Genomic DNA, 26,384 nt, shown 5'->3' with positions numbered 1-26,384 from the left:
GAAGAATGAGAGAGGCACAGAGAGTGTCAGCAGCCTGCCTTAGGCCCCACAGCAGGAGCAGTGCCCACAGCACCAGCACTAGCCATGGGTAGCTGCACTGAAGTCAGCTGTGGGGCTGTGGGGAGGTAAAATTATTCTTCTGTACTTCCAATATCTTTTGTGTTTTGTTTATAAAGAGTAAGAAGGGAAGGAAAGTGGCTCAGGACCTAGGGCCATGCAGTAACAACTCAGATACCAGGAAAGTGTCCCTGGGCTCAGGCAGGAAAGCCTTCCCATGTGCTCAGGGGGCCCGTGATGCCCACCACACCTGCCTTCCCAGAAGGAGCACCTGGAGGTTCTGGCTGGGAGAGTAGGGTTCCATTTAACCCGCCAAGGCCCTGCCAAGGCCCTGCACAAGGACAATCCGAGGCAGACACTTAGTTGTTTGGTGGAGGAACTAATTTTCCAGCCCAACCTTTGTCAGTGAACTTTGGGCCATAAAGCACTATATAGAGGTCCTGGCCTAGCTTCCTGTCTGCAAAGGTGTGAGAATATAGACCCAGAGGTAAGGATAAGGGTCTCCTGGGTTTCAACTGCCTTCTTGCAGTTTCCTCACTGGCTTGCAAGTTTCCTCCTTGGCTTGCAAGGAGGTACAGGGAGCCCTGCCCCACATGTGGCCCTGCCCCACTCACCCAGGTTGTCTTCTGGCTCACAGAAGCACTTCTTTTCCTCAGGGAAGCAGTTGCAGTTACCAAAGCCAGCTTTAATTCCCCAGCGTTCCCCTGGCTCATGCCCACCAATGATGCTGCCGCCCCCTGGTGACAGAGGAAGCCTTCCTCAGCCTCCTGAGTGACCTGACTAGGCAGCTCTACCAACAAGAGTGTTAGAGGCCCCTCTCTGACTGATGTCAGCTGCTCAGGCCCAAGGTGGGACGTGGGGGCGTGGGGGGAAGCATTGAGTTTAGAAATCCAGATCATCTAGACAGGAGTCTCTGCATAACCTGTCCCCAAGCCCATTCCCTGGTCACAGTGGGTGGGAGGAGCCCATAGGCTGCCTGGGGCCCTTGCTGAAGCCCACACATGGCTGCTTTTCAGAAGCAGTGAAGGGATAGCAGGAGTGGCCAGCAGATTGGGGGGCAGGGAGCTGCGCCCCTGTGAGTTGGCGAGGGTGACAATGAAGTGTGGGTCAAGGCATCAGGCTCCAATATTTTGTGTGAGAGACAGCTCTTCATTAAATAAAATGTTAAGAAAAACCTAGGCACATAAAACCTAGGAACATGGCTGGTTTGGCTGAATTGCAGAAGGAATCCAAGCCTCTCCCACTTGCCACCCCTGGCCCAACTCAGGTGGTCTGGGTAGGCCCTGCGGGGTGCTTACGGAGGCAGTCCTGGGGGCAGATGTTGGGGTTTCTGATCTCCACGGCATCACAGTGGCCGTCAGGGCAGGTCCTGATGCTGGGGGAGCAGGTGGAGAAGTTCCTGGAGATCCCTGCAACACACAGTGGGTGGGTCACTGCCACATGGGGGCATCTACTCCAACAATGCATAATGGGTGGTCACTACCTCGTACCCATGAACAGAGGCAGCACTTGCTGAGCTTCCCCTGTGGGTTGAACCCAGACAGGAGGGAGTAGCTCAGCACCAGGTGCAGGAGAGTGATGGAACTATTGGGAAAGGGCGGTTGCACCACAGTCACAAAGGGGAGACAGCCCTGGGCAGACGTTCAGAGCCAGGAGGGTGGTGCCCTAGGCCTCAGAGCCAACCCTGCCCCTCCAAGGCCAGAACAGAGAAGAACCACACAAGCGCCTCACCAGCAGGGGCATCCGTGAGAAGCGCTTGTGGGCCTGAATCCACTGGGCAACCTCGGTGGTGAGAGATGGAGGCCAGTTGTTCCAGAGTTGTGCTAGCTTGACACCCAGGAGATCAGAAGAGGCCAAACAACACCAGACCCCTTGCAAGGCTGTACCATGAAAGGGACCCTCATAGTGGTAGTTGCAGCTTGGAGTTGGCCGCTTTTCATACCTAAGTCAGCTTAGGTCATTCCTGCTTAGGGATACTCTCCCTGGCCTGGGACTTCCCACGTAGAGCTTCTCTGTCCCCTGCACATCCCAGCTTTGACCCAGACTTTCCCAAGCCAAAGGGAGTCCAGCCTTGAGCACCTTTGTTCTGTCAGCGATGAATAGCTTGAATGTCCTTGTGCCACCCACACCCTGAACTCATGCCCACCTCCCAGCATTAGGAGCCATGACGGGGACAGGCTCTGGGGAATAGACAAGGATTGAGAGGAGCCTGCACAGACCCAATTTGCACTCAGCCATTATCACCCCTCTTGATTGCCTGGCCACAGGCCTCTGGCTCTGCATGGGGCCTACCTTTGCCATCTCCCTGTCTCCACTCGCACCTGCCCGTCAGAGAGCCCAGGCCACCGCACTCCTCACATTCCGACCGCCTCTTGCTTACTGCACAGGACAGGGGGCAGCCTGGTTCCTCAGCTATGTCTAGGGGTAGAAGAAAGCAGGTCACAGGGGCCCCGTATCCACCTAGCACCCATGGACAGAGGCAGCACTTGCTGAGCTAACCCCATGGGTTGAGCCCAGATGGGAGGGAGTAACTCAGCACCAGGTGCAGGGGAGTGATGGGGCTGCTGGGAAAAGGAGGTGGCACCACAGTCACAAAGAGGGCACAGCCACTGGGCAAGGATAGTATAGAGGAAGGATGTGAGGTAGCCAGGCCTGGCCAAGGATACCAGGGATGCCCAGTTAAACCTGAATTTCAGATAAACAGTGAATATCTGCTTTGTGTAAGCATGTCCCTGATGTTTCATTGACATACCTAAAAATTTGTTTCCTGAGAGATTGCAGAGGTTGTGTAGGACATATACCAAAAACATTGCTTTTTTTTTTTTTATATCTGAAATTCAAGTTTAATCAGGATGCTGTGTTTTATCTGGCAGCCCTGAAGCAAGTGCATGTGCATATGCTCTGACAGCGGTGATGGGAAGCGGCTCTGTTTACTATGTAGTCTGTCTGGGCTGAGCTGGTTCACGCTTCCTCTTCTTATCCTTCCATCCCCACTATGCGCAATGCACTGTTATTCCCATTTTATAGGAAAGGAGACTCAGGCTCAGGAAAGCCACCAGTCTAACAGGAGGGGACAGGACCAGGTCCCTTCTGTGGGAGGGAAGCCCACGGCAGTATCATGTCTCATCCATCCCCGCCCTCCCTCCCTGGGGCCTCAGAACGCACATGTCCCTTCCATGGTGATGAACAATGAGGCCTGAGCCTGCCTGCGGGTTGGCCGGTCAGTAGCTACCAGTGTGTACTGGAGCTGAGCACACTCAGGTCGCCGCAGGGCCTCCGTGTCATTCACGAACAGGGTCCCAGTGGAATCCTCAGCTGAGGTGACCACTGAGAGGGCGCTGCAGTTGGCACCAGAGAGCTGCAGTTTATACTGTACATGGATGCCGGTGAACTCCTCGCAGTGTTCCACGGAGACTTTCCCCACCTAGGCATGGGCAGAGGGGGTGCCTTAGCTGTGTGGCTGAATGGGTTTGTGATGGTGGCTGGAGGGACTCCTGGCAGTCTCAGTCCTGAAACAGTCCCCTGCTCACCTGAGAATGGCAGCGCCCCACCCCCCAAACCCCCACGCTCCATCCCCCATCCACCTGCTTGGCCTTGCTCTGCCCAGGCTATCACACGCCACCCACCCCTGCTTCTAGGAGCAGGGCAATGAGGTCTGATTTAGCAGCTGGCCCTCTCTGGAAGGGCTGACACAGTGCCTCAGTCCTCAATGGCTCCCTCATTTGGGCACAAAGGCCAGCTGGCTCTCTCCTATGTACCACACTTGCTGTTTCTGGCCAGACCAGTTTTGCCCTGGGGAACACCAGTTCCTATTCTCACTGCATGTGGCTGAAATAGCCCACCTTGCCAGGTCACTCACTTGGTCAGAGTACAGCAACTGGCCACATGATCATGTAGAGTGGTTACCTGTCTCATATAGGACCAGGAACTTTCCTGGAACTTTGGCTGAAACTCCTGGGAAAGAGGGGCTGCCTTGTCACATCCTACCATCCTTGATGTCTCCCTCCATGAAAGGCTGAGGGTGGTGGCAAGTTGAGGAGTTTGGGTATGTACTAAGGAGGAGAAGGACACCCTCCCCTTCCTATGCTGGACCCAGGTGGCTGCTGGAAGTGAAGGGGGCATGGGAACCAACCACAGAAACTACTACTAAGACAATAATATGTGGCCCTAAACAGGTCATCCACAGCTGCTCCATTAGAAAGAAGCAGCATGCTAAACCATATGCCTGCTGTAATTTCAAGTAAACTTTAAAAGCACTTATAAGATGCGTTATAGAAAGAACTGCACCAAAATGCTGAAGAGTTTGATTTCTCTTCATTTGCAAATACTGATTACTAATTTTTTCCACTTCTAATTATTTTCCTATGACAAACATAAATACACTTGCAGAAGAAAAGTAGAAGTGTTCCGCACCTACCTCCTGCAGAAGGCACCACAGTTCATAAATTCCCATCATGAAGTTTTGTATTTGAACATATGGAGCCATATGACATGAACATTTCTGCAAACCACTTTTTCACTTAATCTACCAGGAACATCTTTCTAAGTAAGCATACATATGTTTTGCCTGGTGTTGCTCTTACATTAATACAAAACATGTCTTAAAGATACTGAGAAAGGAGAGGACAGAAATTAAAGATACCAAGAAGGGAGAGGCCCTGAGCCCATGCCTCTCTTTAGGCCACTTCATGTTCTCATTAGCCTAGGGATGGGGTGTCACCCACCCCTAATCCTGCTTGCAATCTGCTAGATGCAGTGTCTCAGCCTGGGAGAGTCCCAGACTAGAAGTTCCCCACCCCTCAACCTCTCTCCCAGGATGGCACTGGGATGAAGGCTCACCTGGGCAAAACGGCGAGCCCTCCTGTTCAGAGTGAAGGAGTAGGCCCTGGGCAAGCGCAAGCTGACTGGCAGCACAGACACATTGAAGTGGAGGAGGAGGGTGCCCTTCCCGGGGCCCTGGAAGTCTGAGTCGTTGACCAGCACAGCCAGCTGCAGGGTGCGGCTCTCTGAGATGGGGAGGCTGCGGTTGAGAACCAGTCCTGCAGGTGGAGGCATGGTGATGACTGCATTATGCTTACTCCCAGATGCATGCCTTGCCCACACATGCACATGGGTGAAAACACATACTTTCACACACACACACAATGTACAAAAAGAAGAACCTAGCAGTTGGCAATAAGTTAGAAGCACTCCTTAAATGTTAGCTGTTGTACTGAGCTGGAAGTCCAGAGAGCCCTTCTCAGCTGGGTGGTAACATGTATATGTAAATAATGTGTGTGTGTTGAGTATGGGTATGTGTCTGGGAGGGGGGGAATGTGCTGTATGTGTGTAGTGTATGGGGTATATGTGTGTGTCTGTGTGGGGTTATGTATGGAGTATATACGTATGTGAGAGTATGTATATGTGTGCTGGGAGTGTGTGTGTGATGTATATGAAATATATGTGTGTATCTGTGTTGGGGTATGTGTTGTGTATGGAGTATATACGGTGTGAGGGTATGTATGTGTGAGGTGTGTGTGTGTGGGAGTTAGTGTGTGTAGAAGTATGTGTATGGGTGTGTGTGTTGGGCATGTGCGTGTGTGATGTGTGGGCACACAAGAGGTAAAGACATGACACCATTGAGGCTCTGGGAACACTGCATTGGTCCTCCAGTTCCTCCAGAGAACTTTCAACAGCAGCAGCTTCCAGTGGAGAATGGACTCCATGGGCCCCCTGGGTCTCAGAGCTTGTATACTTCTGTGCACTGGCCATGAGCCAAGGCTGCAGTTTTAGCTCAGTGGAGACAGAAAGATGGAGGCAGGTGGCTCTGGTACAGAGTACAGAGTGAGCATGCCAGGGCATGGGTCATGTTTTCCCCTGTATAGGCAGGAGATCTTCAAAGGCTTGGTAGTGGAGGGGAGGATGTGAAACAAACAGAATTAAGCCAGGCAGTAAGGGGTAAAGGTACCATTGACCTGGGTTCCTCCAGAAGCAGATCCCAAGACAAGGATCCAAGAATAAGTGGAGTATTTGGAAGATGATCCCAGAAAACATGAGCTCGGAAGGCAGGCGGGGAGGCCACACAGATAATGAAGATGCCCCATTCTGTAGGTGAACACTGCTGGTACCTGGTGCCTATACCTGCAGTTACATTCCAGCATCCAGATAGGACAATTATCTCAGGGTCTTCCAGCTCAAGGGCACAAAGTTGCTACTGTTCACCAACTGCTGTTAGTAGAAAACTGCTAGCAGGGCGGGGGGTGGTAATAATCCCCAGGGCACTTGGGCACCTGAGGAGCAGCAAAGTAGGTACCAGGGTCCAAAGAAGGACTGAGGCAATGACATATGTGTCTCTAGTGGGCAGTGATCCCCAGTGTGGTCAGCATGAGGAAGTGTGATGGTGTAGTGCCAGGGTCAACCAGGGGCAGTTCAGGAAGAGAGGATAGCTTGTAAAAATCCAGAAAGGTGGCTGAGGTGAGCCTAGCAGAGATAAACAGCTGGACAGAGGGTGGAAGGAGCAGCTGCCTGGGGCTCAGAGGGCCAGGCCAGGTGTCAGTACATACAGGGTGCTTCCCTACCAGGAACAGGAGCTGCCAGTTTCCTGGGGGCCCAGCCAGGCTGCGCCCAGCCCCTCTTACTGTAGTCATGCACAGTTGCTCGAATGAAGTTGCCATTGGCCTGGACCAAGGTCTCATTGGGTGAGTGCTCTACACGGAAGGTCTGGAGGGTCCAGGCATCTCCAGGGAGCAGTGTGCTTGTGTATCGTCTCAGGAGTTCTCCAGACGCTGGCACCACATCTGAATCAAAGATATGCAGTGTGGCCACCACAGTGCCCTGCAGAAAACAGGAGGTGCCAGTCAGATCTCTTGCAGCCCAAGACTGAAATTGAGTACATGCCCCACAAGTAGACTAGGTATTCACAGAGCTGGCTCTAGGGACAGATTGACCTGGGTTTAAATCCCCACAGGGTACTTGCCAGCCTGGCCTAGTCACCCTCCTTGGGCCACTCTGCCACAACTCACCTGTACAACAGGTGTGATAGGTATCTACAGACTTCCTGTAAGGATGGATTAGAGCAGGTGCTTGGTACTCTGCTGACAGGTGAACACCCCACTCTCCCTCGAGACAGCTGTGCCTCATAGGGTGGAGAATGAGCTCAGTGTCACTCAGCGATGCATGGCAGAGCCAGGATCCATGCCTAGGTGTATTTTAGAATACTCTCCTCTAAGCATCTGTACATGAGGCTGGCAAGAGTTATAAGGAAAGTTCTAAGCAAAGGCACAGGCACCTCTGCTCTCTTTGCTAACTGGGTTCTCTGTTGTCACCCCAAGGCATTCCTGACAGACTCAGGGACATTTCTTCACGAGATCTGCTTTTGTCCCACTGGCACCCTCACCAACCTAGTCCTGGGTATCCAGAGAGGCAGGCAAAGATAACACACCACCTGCCTACCCACCCATTGCAACTGCCAGTTGGCTGGCTGCAAGACAACCTGAGGACCAGCAGGTGGAAGTTTGCTCCATTTATGTGACCAGAGGATTGGGGCTAGGATGGGAGGTGGTGGTCCCCCAGAGTTCCTAGTCCTGCCTTTCTCCACTTCCAGGCTACCCTCCAGGAGCCTCAAAAGTGCCCCTGTGAAGACTGAGTGCTGGTGGAAGGGAGTGTTCTCCTGGTCTGCTGCTGTTTTCTATCTTCCTGGGGGCACAAATGTGCCCCCCAGAGGCATGACCTCAGCCTTGCCTGCCTGCTGGGACACAAGCTGGGCTCCCAGTGCCCACACCTCCCCAGTCAGGGGCCAGCTGGGAGCTGGATGGGTTACCCTGGAGGCAGGCAGAAAGCCCAGACAGACAACCAACAAACAAAAACAATTAGAGGGATGGTCAGCCTCATGACTGGATGGCTAGACAGACAGCCAAATAGACCAAAGAATAAACAGCAGAGGGAGAGATAGGCGCCAAACAGAGAGACAATAGACAATGGACAAGCACATAGAGGGACAAGCACCTCCTTCCGCTTGAACTCCACTATGGCGCTAGCGATGCCATCACCCTCGAGGAAGGTAGGCGGTGAGTCGTCCTCATCATACACAGTCACGGGGAAGGGCACCATTACATCCTCATCACGTGCACCCAAGCGCACCGTGCAGGCAGCCACCAGCTCATACTTCTCTTGGCGTTCTCGGTCCAGGGCCCAGCGCGTGCTCACCTCTAGGCTGTCTGAGGCGCAGTGGAAGGGCAGATTCTCACCTGCACACCAAGCAGACCAGGAAACCACAGCGTGATTCTGGGCTGGAGACAGGCTCAGCTGCCTTTTTTAGGGGCCCAGCAGGAATGGTGTCAGGGGAGGGGCTCTCTGGAGCTCCCCCTGCTTGGCTAAGAAGGGGGCCCAGTGCCTCAAGAACAGTCTGCAGGACTGTGTACTAATGAGCTTTCCTGTGGCTACAGCTTTCCCTAGTGTTGATGAAGGGAGTGGGGATCAGGAGGCCTGAATCAGGTCCTCACCCTCGTCACCTGTGAGGGCCCTGCACCACTTCCCCACCCTGCCTCAGCTGTGGAGTGGCACCAGCTCAACCAGGTTGCAGGCCTACAGATCCAGCTGCCAGCATTTTCTGCTTTGTTTAAAAAAGGTTAGTTTTTGTTTAGCTCAGTGGATTGAGCGTCGGCCTGCGAGCTAAGTGTCGCTGGTTCGATCTTCCAGTCAGGGTACATCAGAGAAGGAAAACTCTGACTCCAAAAAACCTCCGCTGCCTTGCGGCATACCTCTTCAGGGGAAAGGCTAAGGGAGTAAACCCCGACAGAAAATCCGGAGCCGGAGTCCCTAAGGCGGTTTGACGTTGTAGTCAACACCGGCAACTCCTGCGGCGCACCTGAACCCAAGCTGTATCGACTCCGTCTTTCCCTTGGACCCTTCAGCTGCGAAGAGAGGGGGGGTCTGCTGCATGGGCAACAGCAGACCCTCCATATTACCCTGCCCAGGCTCTGTAGCTTCAGCGTCATCACAAGATGTCGATTCAACACGGGAGGAGACGGATACCATGTCACTCCCGAGTCGGACTGCACAGCCATTCTCGGCGGTGCAGATAGACTCTTAAGAAGCTACACCATCGTCTCTCGAGACGGACGGCTGCCGACGACGACGGAGTTTTTGTTTTTATTATGAAAGAAATATGTGCTCATTTTAGAGAATCTGGGAAGTAAAGCCACAATTCCACCACTTGAAACCAAACATAGGGCATTTGGTGAATGATTTGATATTAATACACAACACTTCCAAGTGCCAGGTTCAGCATCTATAGGTCCTGGCTCTCTGGCTGAGGCTGGTTGCTATGCTATGCTCCTCTTTCCTCACCAGAAGATGAGTGGATGAGAATAATGTGCCTGCTTCTTGCCAAGCACTTCTGTATTTTAGAGACTCATGTATTTCCCCACAGACCAGTGAAGGGAGGATCAGCAACAACACACTCTTCAATCCAAGCCTGTCCTAGAATTTCATCCCCCAGGAAAAACCCAGAAAAGGAAAAATGCCAAAGGTTTGAAGATGACACAGGAAGGTTATGTCAACTACAGTTGGTGGGAAATCACAGACTCTCACATCAGAGCCACATATTAACATGTGGATTATATGTGTGGGAAATGCTTGTTATATAATTTTTCCCTCTACTGTTGATAGTTACAAAAAATGCTCAACTAAATTTAATTATGTAATTTTTATCCAGAAAGAGCATATGGATTCTAAACCATATGTTTTGCAATAATCTTACATAAAGATAGCTATCCCTGCCATGGGGCAAATCAAATGCAATGGGGCAGTGTGTGTGTGACTACTTTTATTTTGATGTTTGTTTGTTTTTTTACATTATTACCATGTATGTGAAATAAACCTGATATGAATCCAGGTTCCACATACTAGCAGTCCAGCCTCTGTGTCCTCTTTGAGTCCTAGGTCCTTGTCTTTAAATGGTGTCTTATGTGACTGTTCAGCTGTTTTTCCTCATCTCCACTGGGATCCAACTCCCTCCCCTCCCCTACACCACTCAGGACTGTTATGTGGCCATCTGAAGGCAGGGCCAACTCCTCAATTTGGCTGTCCCTATAGCTGTTCAGGCAGAATCCTGGAACGTTGTTTGGTCTCCTCTTTCCCTCAACACCACACATTAAACTCATCAGGAAATTCTGCTGGATCTTCCTTCAAAACATACCCAGAACATGTCTGCTTCTTACTGTCCTTTAACTTCCATCCTCCTCTCAGTCCTCATCATCTTGCTCAGGGATACCTCCTGTAGCCTCCCAATTGTCCCCATGCTTCCCCCTCTAAACCACCCCCAACCCAAATCATTCACAGCAACCAGACTAATCCTTTAAAGATAAGTTAGGTGCTGTCAATGCCTTCTTCAAAATGCTTCCATGATTCCCCAGTCCCTCACTGGGAAGCTCTGCCCACTCCCCAGGAACTTCTCTGCCCTCATCTAATTCCACCCTCCTTTGTCATTCACAGCACTCCAGCTTCATGGGATTCCACCTTAGCACTCTTGAAGGAACTAGCCCGACTGCCTGGCACCCTCCCATCATGCCTCTAGTGCCTCCTTCCCTCACTGCCCAACTGAAGATAGCAGTCTACACCACTCACATTTTCTTGGCTTTACTTCCTACCTGGCCCCTTTCAGAGGTCACTTAGTTTCCTTAGTACATGTGTGTTTTCCATCTTCCACAGGAATGGAAGCTGCAGGCAGGCAGGATTTCTGGTGGTTTTGTCACATTCTTAGCCCTTAGAGCATGTCTGGCCCACTGCAGGTATACGACAAATACTTCTAGAATATTAAATGAACTGATGTGGTGGCAAAGAATAAACCACATGGCTCACATCATGGGCTCACAGCCTTGCACCTGTCACCCTGTGGGAACTAAGGAATGGACCATGAGGCTGGCACTCACCTCCCAGGAGCCTGTAGGCCATGCTGATGTTGGGGCAGAGGAACTGCACGGGCAACAGGCGAAACTGGTGGAAGGTGCCAGGAGGTCTGTTTTCCCGAATACGGAAGGAGAGGCCTGTCTCAGGAAAGCAGAGCTCCTTGGGTTTGAGGGAGCCACATGCTGGGAAGGTGGTGTTAATGAAGGAAAAGTACACACGGGCACAGCCTGGCCACTGGCATTCGCCCTCACGCAGGGATGTGGGTAACAGGAAGACCTGGACATAGACAGTAAGCAGGGGAAAGCCGCCATCTGCAGAGAGAGAGAGAAGTCAAGCTCAGTGGGGTGTCACCCGCACCTGTCAGGTTCTGTGGAACAGAAAGGGGAGGAGGCAGGAGTTCCAGGGTTGGTGTAAAGCCCGGTCCTCATCATGGTCCCTAGGGCTCTGCGGGGCTCTCTGACCTCGCCATAACCTCCTGCTTATCTGCCACTGACTAGAGAAGCACCATAGGCCCACCTCTCTCGTCATTCAGGTCTCAGCTCAAATACTCTTCCTCAGGGAGATGCCCTGAGTGCTGGATTAAAGCCTCTCCCAACTGTCTCCCCCACCAGCCTCTCTATCACTCAGAGGGGTGCCCTAAGCCTGGAGTCTAACACCAGGTGGACAGCTTCCCTAGGGCCACTTCTGCTGAATGTGGGCATCCCCTTCACACCCTCCTCCAGTCAGTTTCATCACGGAGCTCTTCTGCAGAGACGTATCCTGTGGACAGAGTACCTAGCACCTAGAGGTGGGATTTACAGCAAATTCTATCATAGGGCACCACAGTGACAGTCCTTCCAATGAGGTCTGGACCTCAGCTAGCATGGGGGACTCTTTCTGAACCCTCTCTCTCAGCCTTAGGGTAGTGGGTGCTCCTCACATCTGCTTTTCCCATATTCATTAGTTCTCTTTGCCTCTTACTGGCCTGTTTGCCATTGCTCCAATTCCCTGTTGTAGTTACTAATTCTCTACACAAATTTTCCCTGTTTAAATTACTGTGATTTCTCTCCTGCCTCTACCCAACAGGTGGATGAGGCTGCTCTCCAATCACGAACCCTTAGCAAACTCCATTCTTGCCTCTACCCCAGCGACCCTGGCTCTTCAAGTTCCCACAGGGGGCTTGGAGGAAGATGATGGCAAGTAAGTGTGTGCATAAATAAAATCCATCTCAGATACCAACTCCTTCAGGAACCACCTAGGGTATGCTGTTTACTTAGAAACCCTGATTTTACTCGGCAAATAGGTGCAGTCATTCTGCCCTGCTGGGCAGTGCCACGCACCTGCATTCACAGGCTGCCTCTTACCCACACATAGAAGCTCAGGGCTGATGTGAGGGTTCGCTGCATAGCTACTGTGTGTACTATCACATTTTGTGCCTCAAGGCAAACTTCTACTTAACACCCCTTCCTCCTCCCTATACCAGGGTCGCACATTATGTTCACTCAGGCTCTGACCCCTGCTCTGAGGACCTGGTCAGGTCTTCCTTCTGTTTCACTTTCCTCCCTGGTACCAGAACCAAGTCCTCACCAAGTATCAAGGTCAGCTTGCTGCTTCTCCAGCAAGTTCCAGATAATTTTTTTTTTATAAACCTTGGGATTTTTCCAGTCCCTATTAACCCCTCTCTCACAGCCCTAAATCCTTGTTAACCTGACTGGTAAAGCCATCTGGCTCCAGCATGGGGAGAGCATCCACATCCTCCACACAGGTCCTTCAAAATGCTAGAAGCATCAGGAAGCCCCAGGGTCATCAGCAGCCCCTAAACTTGTTCTGACTCCCTCCCCAGGCTGGACACAGAGTCAGGCCAACCTCTTTCACTCTCACACAGCAGAAGTTCACTCTCTGAGCCTTAGTGTAAGTGTGCTGTGGGCTGTGGGAGGAGAAGAAGGGGTGGGGGCAGAACTCCTGCTCCTTACTTCGGGTGCTGAGCTTCTCCCAGGAGCTGTGGTCCAGGCTCCAGTTAAGGTAGAGAAGGCCTGTGTCCTCCTGGATGCGAATCCAGTCGTTCTCATGCAGTCGTGTGCTGTAGGCACTGTAGAGGTGCTGGCCAAGGCGGAAGCTGGGCACCTCCTCGAGGGTGTCACGCAGAGCATGGACATAGAGCAGGGGCATTCCAGCTGGCTGGTCCACGTACAACTTCTCCCAGTAAGTGTCTCTGGAGAAGTAGAGTCCCAGCGGGGCTGCAGGGAACAGGGAATCAAGTGAGGGAAGAGGAGGAGATGATGATTGAGCCAGGAGCAGGCCTCCCAGGCAAACTGGCATTCTATAGTGGTTTTATCTCACACTTTGATAAAAGATTCTCATGGACAAAAAAAAAAAATTTTTTTCACTAACTTAAAACTCTGAACTTATAGTAGGACTCTCTCATCTGTAGTTCTAAGAACATCACCACAATTGTTTGTATGGCTACACACTAGCTGAAAATGTACTGCTTTAAAACATAAAATGGAGGAAAAGGAGGAGTATAACAGTTGCAAAATCATTCTCAATGCCTCAAGCTTGATAAGCATGTGAACAATGCATGTGGGGAGCTGTTGCAGGCTTTGGAACACATCACCTGAAGCTAGATAGGCAGGGCAGACAAGAGTCGCCAAACATGAATCAAGTTCTTTATTGAAAAGTAACAAATTTTTATCTAAAGTTAAACACACTCCTACCATATGACCCAGAAATCCCATTCCATCTGTCCAAGAGGAATGAAAACATATGTCCATCAGACGACTTATTCACAAACAGCAGGGCTATTCACAGTCATGAACTGGAAGCAACTGCAAGGCCCTTCAGGGGTGAATGGATAAGCCAACAGCACAGCATCTTGAGCAGCAATGAAAGGGATGAGCTATGCATACACACAACGACCTAGACAGGTTTCAAATGTCAGGCCAAGCTGAAGAAGTCAGGCACAAAAGAATACACATGGTACAATTCTAGACTAGTTTTAGATGACAGAATCGGACTGGCTACCTGTTGCAGGGGGTGAGGCAACAGAGTGGGAAGAGCAGGAAAGAATGTTCTGGGGAACATAAAGGTTTCATATCCTGATATGGGTGTGGGTCACATGGGCATATCCATTTGTTAACAATGTACAGACAAGGTTTGTGCATTTCAACCTAAGTAAGTTGTGGCTAAAAAACTGCTCACTAAGGGGCTGTGGGTAGAGTTGGGAACGCTATGAGGAAGGCAGATGCTGACCACAGCCAGCAGCAGGGCATGCACCAACTACTGGTGATCTGAGATGCTGCCTTGGGGTTCCAACTGCTGCTGTGGGGGAGGGGAGGGCAGTTGTGCATCCACGAGATGGCACACAGACCTGGGCAGCCCGAGTCTTCCAGAGGCCCATGAGACTACCAGCTCTCCTCAGTATGCCTGATACCTCCTTGGAAGTGGGGTCTTTATTCTCATTCCAGGGTACCAGCACAGGAACACTGTGTGATGACCTGATGACCAAGCTATGTCATGACAAGCAATATAGCCTCTGCAAGGCTTGTCCTCTTGGGACACACACCCCTGGCCCTGGTCACTGGAAGAACCTGCTGCCTTTGGAGCTGCCCTGTGAGGAGGGCCTTGAATATGGGTCTTATCAAAGAGGAGACACTCCACCCAGAGTGCCCCAGCTGCCAGGGAAGTAGGAGCAGATCCAGTATGGGGTTCCTTTTCTTGGGAGTCTCCTTGAGTGCACACACTTTCAGTGGCTCAGGAGCTGGGAGGTGAGATAAGCCAAACTCCTGGGAACCCCTACCTCTAAGGTGATCCAGTTTTCCCCCAACCCAGACTACATTTGCCAGGGCAGAATGGGCCCTATCTGCTCTTGGCTCATATGGGGCCCCATCTGTTGCTGCCAAAAGGGATTTGTGGACTGGGTAATGACTGTGAGCAGAAACAAACTTAAATACACTTAAAATGCCTTTCAGGTGGTCCCTGAAGCAGGGCGTGGCTGCCTTAATGCTCCTCCTTTTCACAAACACTTTTAGATGGAGAAACACATGCTGCAAGGTAGTGGAGGGGAAGAGGGGAGAGGATGTGCATGCAGGGCCAACCTCAAGGGGATATAGCCTGGACAGTCCCAAGGCACCCATGCTTGGTTTAATGCTCTGCTGTCACTGTCTTGAAATTCTTCATAATTTTAGAAAAAGGGGTACACATATTCATTTTATACTGGGCCCCACAAGCAATGCATCCAATCTTGTCGGGTGAATAAGGAGAGCCTGGGATGAGCCACTAGTGTCATTTCCACAGGCTGTAGAGTGCTGGCCTCGTATGGGTCTCAGTTTCTCCAGAGGAGGACATGCTGGAGAGACATGCTAAGCCAGTGCAGGTGCAGAGAAGCCTAAACTTTGCACAGGTACATATTATATGTCTCTCACTTCAGATTTAAAACCACTGTGTGCATGTCCCTTTACTCTCCCATTTCATAGTTAAGAACACTGAGACTGGGAGGTGAAGTGTCACCAAAGTCAAACAGTTGGAGGTTCTACATCTTGGAGTTCAGCACAATGGCTAACAAAAATGATGGTGGGAGTCAGGATAAAAGCAGCTGCTGAGACTGCTGGGAGGCCCAGGGCCATTCTGGCTGACTGCCTCCTGCTGTTGGTACCTTTCTACCAGGCAGGGCTGCCCACCACCTGCCTCTGGTGCTTTGAGCAGGTCAACAGCAGGACTTGCAAAGCCTTTCCTACCTATGCCTTCCACCTCTGGAAGGTCACGTGGTGAAAGAATTCTCCCCCAACAGCTAGTCTAACATGTTTTGCTTAGGCTTAGTTAGCATCATCTTCCAGCGGTACCTTGCGGTTCTAATTCTTCAGTTTCCCCTGGGCACTAACACCATGCTGAGGGGTGAGGAGCTGGCCTTTGCTCACACAGGACAGGCAGGTCCTACACACCTGCCAAGAGACCACGGGAAACGTCAAGACCTGTGTGTGTGCCTGCACATGCATGTGTTATATTGTTTGTGGACACAAGTGTATGGGATATGGAAACAGAGACAGAGGCCCACTGGCCCAAGGCCCCACATGCTCCTACCCTGCCCTCACCTACAGAGAAAAAATTCAGAACTAACATTCAGTGGCGTGAAGTGCCATCCTACTCTCAGCAGGGCTCTCTTCAGCATGTCCTTTACAAGTAAACCCCACAGAGTTTGCCAAGTAAGAACTGAAAATTTCAGTCACCTAGCCATGATTTTGCTTCTTTCTTTACCTTTCTGAAGCCTGGCAAGGCAGGTTCCAATGCTCCATACTTCACTGGAACGTTTAACTGATTTATATTTGATGCAGATGGAACAAGGCCCTAGTCCTCTCCTCCCTCTTATTTATTAAATACAACTCTTCACAAGAGCACACATGTGCATACACACACATGCATATTCTCATGCCTTCCCAGGGCTCTCTGAGTACCTTCTCTGCAGTGAGTAGGATCCTAAGCCTCATTGATGGAGGCCACTGTAGGCACACAAGGACTTAACTCCTGCTTCTGGTTATCACACTGTGCTTTTTCTAGCTCCTGCTTCACAGGGTTGTGGAAAAATCCTGTGTGCTCTGCCCCAGCTGCACGCAGTCCCTAGGTACCTGCAGAGCCGATGCCTGAGTCCAGCAATCACCATCCTGAAGCCCCACAACACACATGCTTCTATATGCCTGTCCACAGCCCTGGCTCCCCTGTGCCCTAAAGGGTCACCTCCTGCTTGTCTCATGACTGCAAGCCAGTCCTAGCCCTGGTCACCCCACCAACCTTTCTATGCACAATGAGCTGCAACCCACCTCCCCCAGTAAGCTCTGAACCCAGCCTGGGGAGGGGGCTCCTTCCTTGGGTACCCTCCCTCAGCCTTAGGGTCTTCAGAGAGTTGTTACAGGGGGACCCTCCCCCAGAAATAAGGGTGGGGTTGGGAAGCACCAGGACCTGTACATGCACACATTTCCCTGGCAACAGGAACAAAGTGGCATGACTCAGTAGAAAGAAGAATGTAGGGCACATGCATCAGGCTAGGGAGGTGATTGGAAAGAGGGACATACCCTCCCATCTACTTCCGTCATGCTGGGGACTCTGAGGGTCATCTGCAAAAGGTAGAGCACACAGAAACACCATGATCTTTCCTTTCCCGTCCCCTCGCCGATCTGGTTGGCCACTGGAGGCTCAGATACCGGGGCTGGCAGGCCTTGAAGACTGTGTGATCCAGGAGCACTCCTGGCGCCCCTCCCCAAGCACTCCATAGGCTGCTTGGCCAGGAGCATAGCAGGTACTGGGCCAGTAGAGCATAAGGGGAGGAGGCCTGGGCCAGTGGGCCTTGGAGGCTGAGTGGCCAGATGGCAAGACTTGCATCCCTCCTCTGCATGGGAAGCCACAGCAGTGCCGAGGACCAGAGCAAGTGCTCTGGGGAATGGAGCTGCAGACAGTATGGATCACAGGTGCACTGGCAAGCTGACGCTGAAGAGATGGGGAGCAAATGCTGGACCAGTAGGCAGAAACCAAGGAAGGTGCAGTGTGCTACAAGTGAGAGTTTTGTTCGCACACACAGACTCCAAGGATGCCTTGAGCAGATTGTGACCAGAAGCATGGCTATGTTTTCCCAAGAAAGGAAAGAAATTCCAGGTGCAGCATAGTATTGGTCTGGTCTTGAAAAGGGTGGCAGGGTTATTTTTCTTTGGGTATTTTAAAAAGAATGGGCTTTTAGGCAGAAACCTGCCTTTATTTACAATTGTATGGTCATTAAAATAAAAGGTTCCTTTTCCTTTCCACTGAACTCTGTCTCCAGAGTTTTGCCTGCTTGGCAGAGAGCAGTAGGACCACCACTTGCTGATTTTGGTAACAGTAATGGCATACAACATGGGGCCCTAGTAGCTTGTGGGAGGTCACCCCCACCAAGGTACAGGACTGTGGGGTTTCTCAGTTGCTGGGAATTTCTCTGCATGCCTGGAAGGTGGAAAGAAAATGGGTCTGGGAAGGGAACAGATTCTGGGAAGGAGAAGAGATTATAAGAGTTTTGGTGCTGTGAACCAGAGCCTGGGTGAGGACTGGCCAAGTTTTGGGTAGGCTATTGCTTCGGGACCACTGTGAGACTGGTTGGCAGAAAACTACCTTGTGAGTGTTTGTTGGATTAATGCAGTCATGGATGTCAGTTTTGTCTATCTGTTCCCAGGTTTCCTAGCTTCTTTGGGTCATAGGGTTGGGTGTGCTATGTATCCAGGCCAGCAGGGGTTGTTCTGGGTTGGTTCCTACAGGGAGTCCAGTGGGTAGAATTTTAGTGGACTGGAGTATGTACAACCATTATTCAATGTCTAAAGAGGTATTGGTTTATTATTGTAATACTGTGTGGCCTACATATGTTTTGGATTGTGGTTAAAGGTGGCCCATGGATCATTCCCTAGATTACTGTAGCATTATACAGTTGAAATAGTATTGTCAACAATTGCACGAATAGGATGACATTTGTTATGTCAAGGCATTTATGTCATTGCATAATAGGGTTTCACCAGAGACAGAGGTCTGCTTGACAGTGCAGAGAAAAGAGGGGACCTTGAAACCTCTTCTTGAGAGTAGGACACAGGAATAAGAGGAGGATGAGGAAATAAGCCTCATTAATGCCCTGAACCCAAGGGACAAAGGTTCATAGCAGAGGACCTAGTCCATCACCATCCCCACCACTAGCTACCCCTGAAATAGGACTCAGAGAGTCAATGGCCCCTCCCCTGTATGATAAAGGACAGGTCTCCCCCTTAAAGATCTGCTAGGGCACTCAATTTGGCTATGGAGCATCCATATCTGGAGTAAAGAAGTTACCTTTGAGGTGATATCTTGTAGGATAGGCCAATCTGCTGGCTACTATTGGGCCCATATTCCATTTTCCACTTCAGACTTACTGAATTGGAAGAATTCCAACCTCTCATAGGGAGGATCCACAGAAAATGGCAGATCTTTTCACTTCCATTTTTGCCACTTATCATCCAAATTGGGCAGGTGTACAGGTTATCCTTAAAATCTTGTTAACTACAGATGACAGACAGCTGGTTATAAATGAGGCTAATGAAGAGGCCCAATGCTTCTATGAAGAGAATATGTATCAATGGCACTCCCCAATGCAGCTGGGGTAATTCCCTGACAGAGCCTGAGTTGGACCCAAGTGGTGGAGATCAGGCCTTCCTGGAACTTTACACAGGGTGCATATTGGAAGGGCTTGGGAGGGGGGTGCCTGAGCAAAAGAGCCCGAATATGATGCAGGCCCTTATGCAGAAGAGAGCCCTTCTGAATTTTAAAAAGGATCTATCAGGCCTATAGAAAGCATACTGATACTGACCCACAGGCACCAGAAAATGTGTGGATGGTGAACATGGATTTTGTTGTGCAAAGTACCCTGGATATTGGAAGGGGACTCCAGAGTTTAGATGGGGCATTGTGAATTAATCCCTCTTAGCTGGTAGGTGTAGCATTTAAAGTCTATGGCATCTGGGAAGCAAGGAAGATAAAGCAAGCCACAGTGTTCTTAGAAACAGGGGGCAAGACCAGAAGGAGAAGCAGGACCATAAGGGAAGAGAAGAGGCCCACTAGGCACCAACCAATGTGCCCATTGCAAGGAGGAGGGCCATTGGAGAAGAGAGCACCAAAAACTCAAAAGAAATTACAGAGGTGACAAAAACCATCACCAAGAAATCCTAAAAAGGAGAGGGGATTCTGATGGTGAATGAGGAGACCCAGGGGCTCCCTTGGGTAACTCTGGACCAATTACTATTTCCCCATAGGAGCCCTGGGTTCAGTTGATGGTGGAGAACAAGCCTATTGATTTCCTTCTAGATACAGGAGATACATACTCAGTGCTGAATACAAAATTAACCAATATAAGTCCAGATGCAATAATGGTTACTGGAGTGACTGGACAATTACAAAAACAGGTATTCCTTCATCCCCTAGAATACCAGCTTGGTGATGAAATGATTGTACATAGTTTTCTCTACATGCCAGACTGCTCTATTCCACTACTGGGCCAAGATTTACATTGCAAATTGCATGCACAAGTAACTTTTTCTCCTGGAATCAGCAATTATATGTAGAGGTCCCACTGTAACTTGGTCTCCAGCTCCAGGCATTCCTGACTTGCTCAGAATGTTCTGGAGGTGAACTCTTCCCACTTGAGACATATGAACAGGTTGATCAAACTGTTTGGATTGATGGAACCACAGGTAAAGTGGTTAATATCCAACCCATAAAAATTAATCTAAAAGAAGGGGCATGGACCCGAATGAAGAAATAGTATCTCCTTAAAAAGGAGGCTTTAGAGGGGATTCTGCCAATATTACAAAAATTATTAAAATAGGGACTATTTCTGTCATGCCAGTCTCCCTATAACAGTCCCATTTTGCCAGTCAAAAAGCCTCACTCTGATTAATATAGATTTGTACAGGATCTTAGGGCCATAAATGACATTGTTCAGGGCATTCATTCTGCAGTGCCCAACCCCTATAATCTGTGGACTACGGTGCCTGGGGATAGCAAATAGTTTTCAGTCCTAGACAGAAGGATGCCTTTTTCTGCATTCCAATACATCAATGTGCTCAACTACTATTTGCCTTTGAATGGCAGGACACAGAAACAAAAGCCATGCTCCAATACTGTTGGACTGTGTCACTACAAGGATTTAGAAATTCCCCAACTATATTTGGGGAAGTATTAGCAAAGGACTTAAGGAATATTCAATTGAAATCAGGAGTTCTTCTGCAATACATAGATGACATATTGATAACTAGTAATACCTATGAGGACTGTTTGCTCAACACAATCACAGTTCTAAATCATTTGGCAAAAAAAAGGGGGGGGGATATAAGGTATCACCTCATAAGGTCCAGATTTCAGAATTCCAAATAGGAAGTGGCATAACTGGGAATTCAACTGAAACAGGGTACTAGGAGCTTGATGGTGGATAGAAAGCAAGGCATTGCTACAATAAATATACTGAAGAATTGAAAGCAGCTTCATGGGTTCTTATGAATTGCAGGGTTTTGCCAGATTTGGAGTCCAAACTTTGGACTTATGGCAAAACCACTGTACAATTCCTTGAAAGGCCTGCACTCTGAATCTTTCAAATGAACAAGAGATTATCAGGTAGCATTTAATACCTTGAAGGAAAAGCTAGTTTTGGCACCTGCACTAGAATTGCCCAATTTACAGAAACCTTTCACATTGTACATTCATGAAAGGCAGGGGATTGGACGGGGTTTACTAATCCAGATTTTGGGAAAAATTCCAGACCCATAGCTTATCTCTCAAAGAAGTTGGATTACATGACAGAGGGATGGTCACCATGTCTTGAAGCAATAACATCGTTTAGGAAGCTGAGAAGTTTTCTTTGGGGCAGCCTACTATGGTACTGGTACGACACCAGGTCCTAACTATATTGGAACAGAAAGGAGGGTGTTGGCTGATGGCAAGGCGTATGGGAAAATATTGGGTAGGCCAGAAAGTTTGTTTTGTTTCTTCTGTTACATGGTTCAAGTAGCACTTAGTTGCCTTTACCTTCATTCCAAAAAACTTTGTTAGATTGTATGGTGACACCCGACATACCAGCATGCATTTAAAAAACATCAAAATTGGTGAATTTCTTCTTCTTTTTTAAGCATTGCATTGGACATTTGACAGTTTAAAAAACAAAAAAGGTGCCTTGAAAGGAGAGTTATGGTGCATATAAAAATAGCATATTAAATTATGTAAAAATAAAAGAGCTATATTCCTGTACATTTTTGGTCATATATATGCAAGCTTCCCCCCTGTTTTGTATTTCCTTTTGTCACAAAGAGAGTTTTAGTAATGTTTTTTTACAGTGCTATTTACATCAGTAAAAAATAAAACAAAAAATGCTTGATTTTATTTTGTATTTTCTTTTTACTTATTCACTCATCCATCCATCCATCCATCCATTCATTCATTCATTTTATTGTTTTTCTATTACAGTTGTCTGACTTTTCCCCCCATTGCTTGCCCCCACCCTGCCCACCCTTCTCCTACATTCAATGCCCACCTTGTCGTCCATGTCCAAGCGTTATTTATACTAGTTCTTTGACTAGACCCTTCCCGTTCTTACCTACCTTCTCTCTCTTCCCCCACTGTTAGACTGCTCCTTGTCTACATGCCTCTGTTTCAATTTCACTCATTTGTTTGTGTTGTTCACTAGTTTCCTGTATTAGGTGATATCATATGGTATTTCTCTTTCATTGTCTGGCTTATTTCAGTAAGCATAATTCTCTAGTTCCATCCATGTTGTCGCAAATGGTAGTAGTTCCTTCTTTCTTGATGCTGCATAGTACTCCATGGTGTAAATGTACTACAGATATTTGATCTACTCATCTACAGATGGGTGCTTAGGCTGTTTCCAGCAATTGGCTATTGTAAATAACACTGCTATGAACATAGGGGTGCATAGGTTCTTTTGAATTGGTGTTTCGTGATGCTTCAGGTAAAATCCTAGCAATGGAATTGCTGGATCAAAAGGCAGTTCCATTTTTAGTTTTTTGAAAAAGTTCCATACTGTTTTCCATAGTGGCTGTACCAGCCTGCATTCCCACCAACAGTGCACTAGGATTCCCTATTCTCCACATCCTTGCCAGCACTTGTTGTGTTTTGATTTGTTGATGATGGCCATTCTGACTGCTATGAGGTGGTAGGTATCTCATTGTGGTTTGAATTTGAAACTCTCTGATGGCTAGTGATGTTGAGCATTCTTTCATATGCCTATGGGCCCTCTGCATGTCTTCTGTGGAGAAGTGTTTGTTCAGGTCCTTTGCCCATTTTTTATTGGGTTTTCTGTCTTCTTGGTGTTGAGTCATATAAGTTCTTTATATATTTTCGAGATCAAACCCTTGTCTGAGGTATCATTGGTAAATATGTTTTCCCATATGGTTGGCTCACATTTCATCTTGCTGATGTTTTCTTTTGTTGAGCAGAAACTCTTTGGTTTGATGTAGTCCCATTTGTTTGTTCTTTCCTTTATTTCCCTTGCTTTAGGAGATATGTTGGTAACAATATTGCTGTGTGACATACCTGAAAATTTTCTGACTATGTTTTCCTCTAGGACTTTTATGGTGTCATGAATTACATTTAAGTCTGATCCATCTTGAGTTTCTTCTGATGTAGGGGGTAAGTTGGTGGTCTAGTTTCATTTTTTTTGCATGTCCCTGTCCAGTTCTCCCAGCACTGTTTGTTGAAGAGGCTCTTTTCACTCCATTTTATGTTCCTTCCTCTTTTGTCAAATTTAGTTGACCATATAGACCTGGGTTTATTCATGAGCTTTCTATTCTGTTCCATTGATCAATATGTATGTTCTTATGCCAGTACCAGAATGTTTTGATTACAGTGGCCTTGTAGTATAGTTTGATATCAGGTATTGTGTTTCCTCTTACTGTGTTCTTCTTCCTCTAGACTGCTGTGGCTATTAGGAGTCTTTTTTGGTTCCATATAAATTTTTGAAGTATTTGCTATAGGTCTGTGAAATAAGTCATTGGTATTTTAATAGGGATTGCATTGAATCTATAAATTGCTTTGGGTAGTATGGACATTTTAATGATGTTGATTCTTCCCATTCATGAACATGGTAAATGCTTCCATTTACTTGTATCTCCCTTAATTTCTTTCTTACGTGTTCTGTAGTTCCCCAAATACAGGTATTTTACTTCCTTGATTACATTTATTCCTAAGTACTTCATTTTTCTTGTTGTTATAGTAAGTGGGATTTTCCCCCCTAGTTTCTATCCCTGATATTTTATTGTTGGTGTACAGAAATGCCTTAGATTTCTGAATATTGACTTGGTACCCTGTTATTTTGCTAAATTCATTTATTAGGTCAAGTAGTTTTTTTGTGGAGTCCAGAGGGTTTTCTATGTACACTAGCATGTCATCTGCAAATAATGACAGTTTTACTTCCTCTTTTCCAATTTGGATGCCTTTTATTTCTTTTCCTTTTCTGATTGCTGTGGCTAGAACTTCCAAGACTATATTGAATAGGAGTGGAGAGAGTGGACATCCTTGTTTGTTCCTGATCTCAGGAGGAATGCTTTCAGTTTTTGCTCATTGAGTATGATGTTGGCTTCAGGTTTCTCATATATGGCCTTTACGATGTTGAGGTATGCTCCCTCTATTCCCATTTTGCTGAGTGTTTTCATCATAAGTGAGTGTATGTGCTTTATCAAATGCTTTTTCAGCATCTATTGATATAATCATGTGATTTTTGTCTTCTATTTTGTTTATGTGGTGTATTACATTTATTAATTTGTGAATATTAAACCATCCTTGCATCCCTGGGATGAACCCCACTTGATCGTGGTGTATGAGCTTTGCAATGTATTGCTGGATCCGGTTTGCCAAAATTTTGTTGAGGATTTTAGCATCTATGCTCATCAGTGATATTGGCCTGTAGTTTTCTTTCTTTGTTGTGTCTTGACCTGGTTTTGAAATTAGGGTAATACTGGCTTCATAGAAAGAGTTTAGGAGTCTTCCCTCTTCTTGGATTGTTTGAAATAGTTTGAGAAGGGTAGGTAGGCATTGGTTCTTTCCTAAATGTTTTGTAAAAGTCACTTGTGAAGCCATCTGGTTTAGGGCTTTTGTGTGCTGGGAGTTTTTTGATTACTGCTTCGATTTCACCCTTTGTTATTGATCTATTCAGGTTTTCTGCTTCTTCTTGATTCAGTTTTGAAAGATTTTATGTTTCTAGAAATTTGTCCATTTCCTCTAGGTTGTCAAGTTTCTTGCCATATAGTTGTTTGTAGTAATTTCTTATAATCATTCATATTTCTGTGATATCGGTAGTGATTTCTCCTCTTTTGTTTCTGATTTTGTTTATTTGGGTCCTCTCTCTTTTTTTCTTGATGACCCCGGCTAAAAGCTTGCTGATTTTGCTTATGTTTTCAAAGAACCAGCTCCTACATTTGTTGATCTTTTAAATTGTTTGTTTGGTCTCTGTGTCATTTAATTCTGCTCTGATCTTGATGATTTCCTTCCTTCTACTCACTCTGGGCTTTGTTTATTGTTGTTCTAGTTTTTGCAGCTGTAGGGTTAGATTTTTTATTTGAGATTCTTCTGTCCTTTTTAGGCCTGTATTGCTATAAACTTTCCTCTCAGGATTGCTTTTGCTGTGTCCCATAGGTTTTGGGCTATTTTGTGTTCATTATCATTTGTTTCCAGAAACTTTCTGATTTCTTTCTTGATGTCTTTGTCAACCCATTCATTATATAATAGCATGTTATTCTGTCTCCATGAGTTTGCACGTTTTTTAGTTTTTTCCTTGAGGTTGATTTCCAGTTTCAAACCATTGTGATCTGAGAAAACACTTGATAATTTCAATTTTCTTGAATTTGCTGAGGCTTGTTTTGTGTCCTACCATGTGTTCTATGTGCACTTGGAAAAAATGTACATTTTGCTTCTTTGGTGTGAAAGGTTCTATATATCTCAGTTAAGTCCTTTTGATTTAGAGTGTTGATCAATGCCTCAATATTCTTGGTGTTTCTTTGCTTCAAGATCTGTCCATTGTTGACAATGGGGTGTTAAAGCCCCCTACTATGAGTGTGTTGCTATGAATATGCTTCTGAAGTCCTTCAAAATTTTCCTTATATATTTGGGAGCTCCTATGTTTGGTGCATATATGTTTATCAGGGTTATTTCTTCTTGATGGATTGTTCTCTTAAGTATTATAAAATGTCCTTCTTTGTCTCTTTTTGTGGCCTTTGCTGCAAAATCGGTTTTGTCCAATATAAGTATTGCTACCCCAGCTTTTTTTTTCCATGTACATTTGCTTGGAATAATTTTTTCCATCCCTTCACTTTCAGTCTGTGTAAATCTTTTGTTTTGAGATGGGTCTCTTGTAGACAGCATATATGTGGGTCATATTTTCATATTCATTTTGCTACCCTATGTCTTTTGATTGGAGCACTTAATCCATTTACATTTAAGGTTATTAGTGACAAGTATTTATTCATTTCCCTTTGCACCTGTGTTTCTCTACCTCTCTCTTTTTCTTGTTTTTCTTAAAGCATTCCCTTTAGCATCTTTTGCAATGCTGGTTTGATGAAGATATATTCTTTTAGTCTCCCTTTGTCTGGGAAACTCCTCATTTCACCTTCATTTTGAAGGAGAGCCTTGCTGGGTACAGTAGTCTTGGTTGTAGGCCTTTGTTTTTCATTGCTTGCAATATTTTTTGCCATTCCCTTTTGGCTTGTAGTGTTTCTGTTGAGAAATCAGCTTATAGCCTTATCAGAGTTCCCTTTCATGTTATTTTCTGTTTTTCTCTTGCTGCCTTTAGGATTCTCTCTCTGTCTTTGAATGTTGCCATTTTGATTATGATGTTTCTTGGAGTGGGCCTCCTTGGGTTCATCTTCATTGAGACTTTCTGTGCTTCCTGGACTTGAGAATTTTTCTCTCCTCATTTTCAGGAAGTTTCT

At 47.4% G+C, this 26,384-nt stretch overlaps 1 protein-coding gene across 2 annotated transcripts in view; it reads right to left on the bottom strand.

The window, feature by feature from the left end:
• Positions 1 to 26,384, bottom strand: part of RET (ret proto-oncogene) — an 84,900-nt gene that overhangs the window by 23,126 nt on the left and 35,390 nt on the right. For both annotated transcript variants that reach the window (XM_090277805.1, XM_090277804.1), the window contains exons 2-10: positions 12,897 to 13,160; positions 10,968 to 11,255; positions 8,041 to 8,282; positions 6,675 to 6,870; positions 4,897 to 5,096; positions 3,223 to 3,481; positions 2,350 to 2,475; positions 1,356 to 1,466; positions 672 to 794 (exon numbers count right to left, since the gene is read on the bottom strand). In XM_090277805.1, the coding sequence (XP_090133931.1) occupies positions 672 to 794; positions 1,356 to 1,466; positions 2,350 to 2,475; positions 3,223 to 3,481; positions 4,897 to 5,096; positions 6,675 to 6,870; positions 8,041 to 8,282; positions 10,968 to 11,255; positions 12,897 to 13,160 (1,809 nt within the window). The remainder of the gene's footprint in view (positions 1 to 671; positions 795 to 1,355; positions 1,467 to 2,349; positions 2,476 to 3,222; positions 3,482 to 4,896; positions 5,097 to 6,674; positions 6,871 to 8,040; positions 8,283 to 10,967; positions 11,256 to 12,896; positions 13,161 to 26,384) is intronic.

The sequence above is a fragment of the Furipterus horrens genome, unplaced genomic scaffold (genome assembly GCF_987537825.1).
Source record: "Furipterus horrens unplaced genomic scaffold, mFurHor1.1.pri manual_scaffold_5, whole genome shotgun sequence".
Lineage (NCBI taxonomy): Eukaryota > Metazoa > Chordata > Mammalia > Chiroptera > Furipteridae > Furipterus > Furipterus horrens.
This window is presented reverse-complemented; position numbering and strand designations above follow the sequence as displayed.